Raw genomic sequence first — 8695 nt, forward strand, 5'->3', positions numbered from 1 at the left:
TTAGTCTGTCTTCATCATCACCTCTCCATCAGCTTCACATCTCTCAGGTTGTGAACTGATAACAGCCAGAGTATTTCCCTGATTTGTCCACTGGGAGACGCTGAAGTGGGACATTTTCCAGTCACAGACCAGCGGCTTTGAAAATGCACATACTCAAGGATGAGGTGTTATGTAATACTGTCCGTGAAAGCCTCTTGATATCTTTTCAGATGGAGCTAAGTGATGACACTGACATTTTATTCCACTCCAACATCCCTGTGCCACTGGATATAACTGTGGCTGTTGTCTATTCTGTTTTTGGTGAGTAAAATCTACCAAAAATAAAATGCATTCTATTTGTGCTAAACTTATGAATAAACAATAAGGATACCCCTCTTGAATAATCATTTTTAAAAGCCCAAACATTTACTTTGGTCTATGGCTGAGGCTCACAGATGCCATTCTCTAACAGTCAGGGGGTTTCTTTCAAAGGAATATGTTCACTGTTTGGCAACACCACACTGCTGTATGTGTCCTACAAGAAAAAGCACCTCCTAAAGCCCGCGGAGTACTTCATCATCAACCTGGCAGTGAGCGACTTGGGCCTGACTCTGTCCCTCTACCCTATGGCCATAACTTCAAGCTTCTACCACAGGTACGACACATGTCACATAAGCATAATGTCGAACGGATTCACTTTTCACGCTAGAGAATCAGACATTTTTTTAATGTGAAACAAAAGTGGATAAATGACATAGTGTTTCATATTACACAACACTTTACATTTAGATAGCTCCATTAACTCCTCAGTAATACTGACTGTGTTATGAAGGGACTGTGAAGGCTATTTTTTCCTCCCTTCATTGATCTTTTCTTCTCTGTTTTATATTACCCCGCCTTTCTCACACCCTCTTGCCCTCCTACGCAGGTGGCTGTATGGGAAAACAGTGTGCTCCATATACGCTTTTTGCGGCATGTTGTTTGGCCTCTGCAGTCTGACCACTCTCACCCTGCTAAGCATGGTGTGTTTTGTCAAAGTATGTTGTCCTCTCTATGGTAAGTCTTCAAAGGTGCTATTTTTGCCCAGTGAAATGACACAGGATTAACCATCGTATCCCTAAGTGGCTGATTGGTTGATGTATTTGTAGAAGAAAAAGAAACGATAATCCCTCTGTAAAGTAGTGCGCATTAGCCTTTCTTTGATGACTGACAAGCTCAGGGGCAGCACTCAATGTGCGCTACTTGTGATGTTGGTTAATGTAGTGCAAGGGTGCCAAACATACGGTCCATGGGCCAAAACTGGCCCACAGGTTGAATGTGCAAAGTGCAGAGTTTATACTGAAGACATTGACAGTGACGGGTGTCAAACTAAATTTCACCCAATTTGATCTCAGGTGGGTCAGACCAGTAAAATAATAACAGAATAACCTATAAATAATGACAATTTTAAATTCTATACTGCAAAATTTTTACAATAGTATACCTGTTACTAAATGTTTTGTGCCTTTGTATATCCATTGTCATCTGTAATGCACATAAATGATAAGTTCAGGCATAATAGTGTTAAAATTGCATGTATTTTTCTTAAGAAATTTCAGGTGGATCAGGTTATTCATTATTTTTTGTGAAAGGAATGTTTGTAAATGTAGACATTTTAACATTTTCAAAATTTAATTGTACTTTTTTGCACTGAAACAAAGAGATTTTTTTTTTTTTTTTTAATTCTCAGTATTTATAGGCTATTTTATTTTTTATTTTAGTGGTCCAGCCCACATGGGGTCATATTGAGCTGTATTTGGCCCCTGAACTAAAATGAGTTTGACGCCGCTGATGTAGTACAATGGGGGCTTCAATATGACCTTTGAATAAAACAGTTTTCTCAGGCACTGCCACAAAATGCTTCCAGTAAATAATGAATAACAACTAAAAACCCTCAAATTAATTTAATTTACTGGAAGTTACTGCATTCAAGTCACTATAGACTTTTACAAAATATTATTACGTTTTAATGGTTTACTGTGGTTTTACCTCCGTTTCATTACGTCTATACATTATCCCTACATCACCTAAGATGCCCTGTGTCACAACCTCCTGCTGATTTAACATCAATCGTCTTCCAATCACCTTTTTTTTTTTTTTTTTTTTATCTCTCACCTTTTTCTGCAGGATAATTTCTAACACAACCTACCTTATCACATTCTATTTGTGATAGCTTGATAATTTTCAGTAAACATAATAATTTTGTGTTCTTTTTGCACTCTCTGGCTGGCTCCATAATTACAACTGTTCAACAACAAACCTTTGTCAGAATTATATCACGGAAGTGCATGAAAACAGAACATGACACACAGTTCCACCATTGCATCCTCTTTTGTGTAATATGCGAAGTATGTCATCACTGATAAAACACAGCTTAGTGTGTATGGACGCTGACTATTATCTGGAAACATAGCATCATCTGTTACTGGGTGTATACTCTCTTTTACAGCTTAAACATATAGAATTGACCATGTAAGCTACAAGTTCAGCTGCTACAGGTTCAATCTGACAGAGGATTTATGAGCTTGTGTCCTGTACATCGATGGATTAAGGTTTGTGTGTTGAAGGAAAGAATGGTGACAGCACAAACATGGAGGTGTAACTCAGCCAACACAGGAGTTTGTGCTTTATTTGACAAAATCACACCTCCATCTTATAGGACTTCCCATTGTTGATGACAAAATATTACCATAAAAGTGTTCATGTCAGTTGCTGTGAATAATTATCACGATAAATGTCAAATTAATATTTCTCCTAAGTTCATAGGATGATTTGTCTTTGTGAGGAACAGTTGAGGAAACCAGATGGTTATTTATAATTTCAAAATTATTAGTTATGGTCAGGATATTAGAAATATTTGCAAAATCTAGTTATAATGATAGAAAATTATAATGATAAAACAAAGTCATGTTGTGCTCTGTTACACGTGATGTAACATGATGTGATCATGTGGTGTCATTACGTTACTTTGTTATGTCACATGATGTTAAATTACATTATGTTATATTATGCTACGTCTTACATAAATAATGGACACTTTTGATTGAAATATAGTAAAAACCAACTATGAAGTATTTTGTAAGTGTAGATTACAGTATTAACGAAACTAACCCTTAAAGCTTTACCGTATGATGAGGCATTTTTACACTTTTCTTTTGTCATCTTAAAATGCTCCTAATAAGCGTCCGTCAAACTAAAATGTAAAAAAAATCCACCAGGTACTGAAACTCAAAAATGTTTAATTCTCATACATTGCTCATATTTCTGATAAAATTCTGACCAATCATTTTATTTGGTCCGAATGAAATAATTGGCCGAACCTGGCTGCGCCTCCTGTCAATCATCCATTACGGCCGTCCAGCATCCGATCCATTATTGCCATCCCCACATCCGATATGTGTCCCTCTGAATCTGACACTTCACTGGTGCTGCTCCTCCTGTCACTGACCACAGTCTCCTGTCTAGGATGTGTATGGATAGAACTGAAATACACATGTGAAAGGGAAAAAACGGATTTATGAACAGAAAAAACAACTAAGGGGAACAAACAGGAGTCCAATGAATGAAGGATGGAGATAAAAGTCTGGAAATCTGGTGTGGTGTACTAGACTAAACAGACAAGTCTGCACAAAGGTCAGCTTTTATGACCGTGGGACTCACACACGTACATTAGGGTGGTCTAAAAAAAGTTTTTTTAAAGATTCTCTGGATTAGAACTCTGCATTTGGTTCCATATCTGGCCAAATGACTTCGGTCCAAATTTTATGCAAATTAATTAATATTTAGAGGTTGCACAAGACACATGAAGATTGCTCTATATACTATAACATAACTAGCCAAATGAATAAGGCATATTAGAATAATTTGTAATTTCATTCTCAAAATCAAACTGCAACTCGCATAAAAATGTTACATAGAAAGTCCAGCAACCACTGTTGCTTTATTGAAATTACAAAAAATGTTCCAGTGTTCTTTGACAACTTGGAGCAAATACTGTTTCTGATCTTCATTTTTTGTTCGGCTACAGTTGAAGTCTTAAATAAGCTCCACCCCTCTTTCAGCAACATTATTGACAACTCTTCTGGAATGCTCAATTTTAGCAGCCTTCTGAAAGTCTTGTCTTGAAAGGCTTGTGCTTGACTACTGCTGCAGGCCATATGTATTTACTGTTTACAGTCAAAAATAAGCATTAGTAAAAATTCCAGTAAATTAACCTGGTATATGCCTTATTTCATACATATTTTGCTAGATGAAGCACTAAAACCTTGGTTTTGATAGTACTGCTGCTTCTCTTAGCAGGTCAGCTCGGCTATGCTGAAAATGCAAAATTTGTCAATTTCCAGGAAACTTCCAGCAACGTGTGCAACCTCTAAAACATCTCCTTTTTCTTCCAAATTTTTTCCTAAATCATCTTTTGAATGCCAAAACCTAATGCAAGGTTCTAATTGAGGTTATCTGAAACTTTATTTTTTACCATGATTGTTGGACCACCCTAAGGTACAGGGTGGGGAAGCAAAATTTACAATATTTTGAGGCAGGGATTGAAAGACAGTGTATGACCAATTAGTTTATTGAAAGTCATGAGAATATCTTTGCCACAAGAAAATTTACATAATAGAAAATGTTTTTATTCTATGTGTCCTCCTTCTTTCTCAATAACTGCCTTCACACGCTTCCTGAAACTTGCGCAAGTGTTCCTCAAATATCTGGGTGACAACTTCTCCCATTCTTCTTTAATAGTATCTTCCAGACTTTCTCGTAATAGTTTTGCTCATAGTCATTCTCTTCTTTACATTATAAACAGTCTTTATGGACACTCCAACTATTTTTGAAATCTCCTTTGGTGTGACGAGTGCATTTAGCAAATAGCAAATCACACACTCTTTGATGTTTGCTTTCCTGATTACTCATATGGGCAAAAGTTTGTGAAAAGGTATGGATAATAGTGTTAGGTATGATTATGACATCAATATATGTTTGGTTTCAAAACAATTGACGTAGTGCCTGCTGAGAAAAAAAACAACTAAATGTTCATTGTAAATTTTGCTTCCCCACCCTGTACATGTACTTGGTGTCACACAATGTAGGATAATGGTGGATGATAAATGTATGGACTATGAAACCTCAAATGTCCATGGAAAATTTGTGGAGGCCCAGGTGATGAGTGAAGACACTGACCCAGCATTGCACAGACCAGACCCTTAAATACTGGGTCTACTGATGAAACAGGAGCCGCGGCAGGGGGATGATGCGTCTGATTACTGAGGGAGGGGTCTGTGGACACACTGAACCGGACCTCCGCCTCCATCTCCGCCTCTACCACGTGCATCAGGTGATAGGAGGGGAGTGTCAGAGCTCAGGCAGGGGGAAGCGGGCGGGGCTTTGGAGGGAGGCGGGTTGTTCATGTTCAATCTTTTGCTAAGTGCTGTGAGAAATGCCACATCAGTAGGTATAGCTTTAAGACATGATGAAAACATTTATTGCAATATTTATGTGTATGAGTCTTTTTTGTGGATCCAGAGTGACAGACTCAGAAATTAAACAAGTAAAAAATACATAACTGTGACTGTGACACACACCTCAGTGATTCATAGTAAGGTGTGGTCCCAGTCAGGTAATGTTTAATCACTGAACACAAAGGAGAAACAAACTTGTTTTTCTACCCACACAGGAATGATTTCAGCTTTAATTGATTTTAGTTTTGATTTTCCAGTTCTCAGAAAGAAGGAGAAGTCCTAGATGGTCTCATTTTACCCAGATTAAGTGTTTTAATGCAGACATTCAGTGTTTTGAGCAGGAGATAAGTGCCTCTTAAAAGCAACGTGAGGGACGCAGTAGCACTTTTATTCATAGCAATAAATTTACTCTTCATTTAAAGTACTTTATTGAACTTTACCTTTATTTGTTTTCACAGGAAACCGCTTTAACTCTGTTCATGGTTGTCTGCTAATTGCCAGTGCTTGGGTCTATGCCCTGCTGTTTGCATCCTCTCCTCTGGCCCACTGGGGGGAATATGGACCAGAGCCTTATGGTACCGCCTGTTGCATCGACTGGCGCCTGTCCAACGAGCACCCCACAGCTCGCTCCTTCACCGTGGCGCTGTTTATCTTCTGCTACATCCTTCCATGCTGTGTTATTGTAGCATCATACACCGGCATTCTGGTCACTGTGCATGCATCCCGCAAGACGATGGAGCAGCACGCGTCCAGGAAAACCCACATGAGCAGCATCCAGGCAATTATCGTTAAGGTAAGAGGCATGTCTGATAAACACACAGCTCAGTTACTAAATGTTGTTTTTGGTCTCTGCTTCAGTGTGTAGTTTTTCCAAATAAGGGCTTAAAAGTCACTTAAGTACCTTTGTTTACCTTTAGTTCTTCTTAACCTCTTACCATCTCTACGTGACTCTGTCTTCCTATCTCACACCTCTGAAATGTATTTAAATCCTGAAAAAAGCCAACACTCTTTACATATATCTGCAATTACTGAGTCCTCACTACTTTCCACAAACCAAAGTCAAAACAAACTAAAAAGTGCATTAGTTATAACTAAATCTGAAGACAGATGGTGGGAGGAAAAACACAGCGGTAAAAAAATATCAAAGCACATCCTTAGAGAGGAGTCCTCTAGAGAATTTCGCACCCCTCCTTTTGTTGAAAAAACCGACAGAGATGAATAGTTATCATTATGTACCCATCTCCATGAGTAATACATCGGCCGGATTTGAACAAGTGAGTATTAATTTATTCTTGTATGGTAACGTTCTCTAAAAACAACAAGGCACACTGTATCCTTAGGGAGTACACAAAAACATGATGTTATATCACAGGTGTCAAACATGCGGCCCGGGGGCCAAAACCAGCCCGCCAAAGGGTTCAATCCGGCCCGTAGGATGAATTTGTGAAATGCAAAAATTACACTGAAGATATTAACAGTAAATCCTTTCACTTTAGGGGCCATTTAAAGCCCTACTTTAGTCTCAGGTGGGTCCAATCAGTAAAATACTATCATAAAAACCTACAAATAATGACAATTCCAAATTTTTCCTGTTTTATAGTGTAAAAAAGTTAAATTACATGAAATTGTGTAAATTTACAAACTAACCTTTCACAAAAAAATATGAAAAATTAGAAATGTCCTAAGTGAAGTAAGTGCAATTTTACCAATATTCTGCCATTTACTAAAATATTTGGTGTATTTTGCAGATCCATTGTGATCTATAAGTTGTAATGCACATTTACAAATGATAGGCAAAGGCAAAATATAGTTAAAATTGCACTTATTTTTCTTAATAAATTTCAGTTTTTTTTCATGTTGTTTTCGTGTTATTCACATTTTTAGAAGGACAGTTTAGAGATGTAATTGTTTCCATAATGTAATTTTACTTTATTCACTATAAAACACACTGAAATGTTTGGAGTTGGCATTATTTATATACTATTATGTTATTAATTTACTGGTCTGGCCCACTTCAGATCATATTGGGGGGATATGGCCCCTGAACGAAAGTGAGTTTGATACCCCTGTGTTATATGATGCTTATGTTCTTTTTGTTTTAAGTTAAGTGTTGCCGTGTGCATTGGTTTCCTTGCGGCGTGGAGTCCCTATGCTATCGTGTCCATGTGGGCCGCCTTTGGACAAATCGAGAGCATCCCCCCTCTGGCGTTCGCTATGCCCGCCATGTTTGCCAAGTCCTCCACCATCTACAACCCGGTCATCTGCTTAATGCTGAGGCCCAACTTCCGCAGAGTAATGCGCAGGGACCTGGGAAGCATATACCAGGCCTGTCTGAAGGGCTGTTCCAAGCCTGAAAAAGGGGTCAGACTTCGCATGATCCACAGACAGACCCCTTCGTTCAACTCTGCCACTCAGCTTCCTGCGATTGCAATGAAAGACCACAATTGTGAGAAGTGCAACGATACTTTTGAATGCTTCACACACTACCCTCACATGTGCACTGTCACTAATCCTACTGCTAAAGGAGACACATCTGAAGATCAAGACCCTGCAGTTCTGCAAACAAACAAGCAGAAGGCTCAGAGTTCGAGCCACAAGAAGTGTCTGCTGGCCACCATGTGCGCAAAAAGAACTACAGAAATAGATAACCTCCATATTAGTTTAGAGATGGTTCCAGGGCATGCAAAGGTGGCCTGGCCCTGACATCACTCCCCATTCACTTTGTTTACAGAAAATCTCTGGATACTTTTCAGGTTATGTTCTTCAAGATGTGCAATTGCATAACTTATATTTTCAGGAAAACATCAGCAGAAATGTACTTTATGCTCCCAAAATGTTGGGAGCAGCTAGATATATATTTTTTTACAGTATACATTTATTTTTTTTTGCAACCAGCTGTATATTACTTAAGGTAATATTGCAGAATGACTTTAACTCAGGCTGCTTTTGTTTCAGTATAAAGATGTATTCAGTATTTTATTTTTTGAAAGATCTGTCAAATACACTGTTGCTCATGAAGCTGGAATAAAATCTTTTTACCTCTTCTCATAAAACAAGTGGTGCCAGGCACAGCAAACCCCGCCCCTCACACATATTGTAGCTTATTTTGACATCAATTCAGCTGATGTCATCATGTCTATGTGTGTGATGTCAGCATATCAGTTGCCTCTATGTGCCAAGTTTGAAGTAAATTTAAGCAAAATTGATGTTTTTACAGACAT

At 38.3% G+C, this 8695-nt stretch overlaps 1 protein-coding gene across 1 annotated transcript; it reads left to right on the plus strand.

The window, feature by feature from the left end:
- Nucleotides 1–209: 209 nt before the first annotated feature.
- opn7a (opsin 7, group member a) lies at nt 210–8177 on the plus strand. The gene is made up of 5 exons (XM_030161163.1): nt 210–300; nt 472–634; nt 908–1035; nt 5933–6267; nt 7578–8177. The coding sequence occupies exons 1-5, from the start codon at nt 210–212 to the stop codon at nt 8175–8177; spliced, it is 1317 nt and encodes a 438-aa protein (XP_030017023.1).
- Nucleotides 8178–8695: the final 518 nt, after the last annotated feature.

Source organism: Sphaeramia orbicularis, chromosome 17 (assembly GCF_902148855.1).
Source record: "Sphaeramia orbicularis chromosome 17, fSphaOr1.1, whole genome shotgun sequence".
Taxonomy (NCBI): Eukaryota; Metazoa; Chordata; class Actinopteri; order Kurtiformes; family Apogonidae; genus Sphaeramia; species Sphaeramia orbicularis.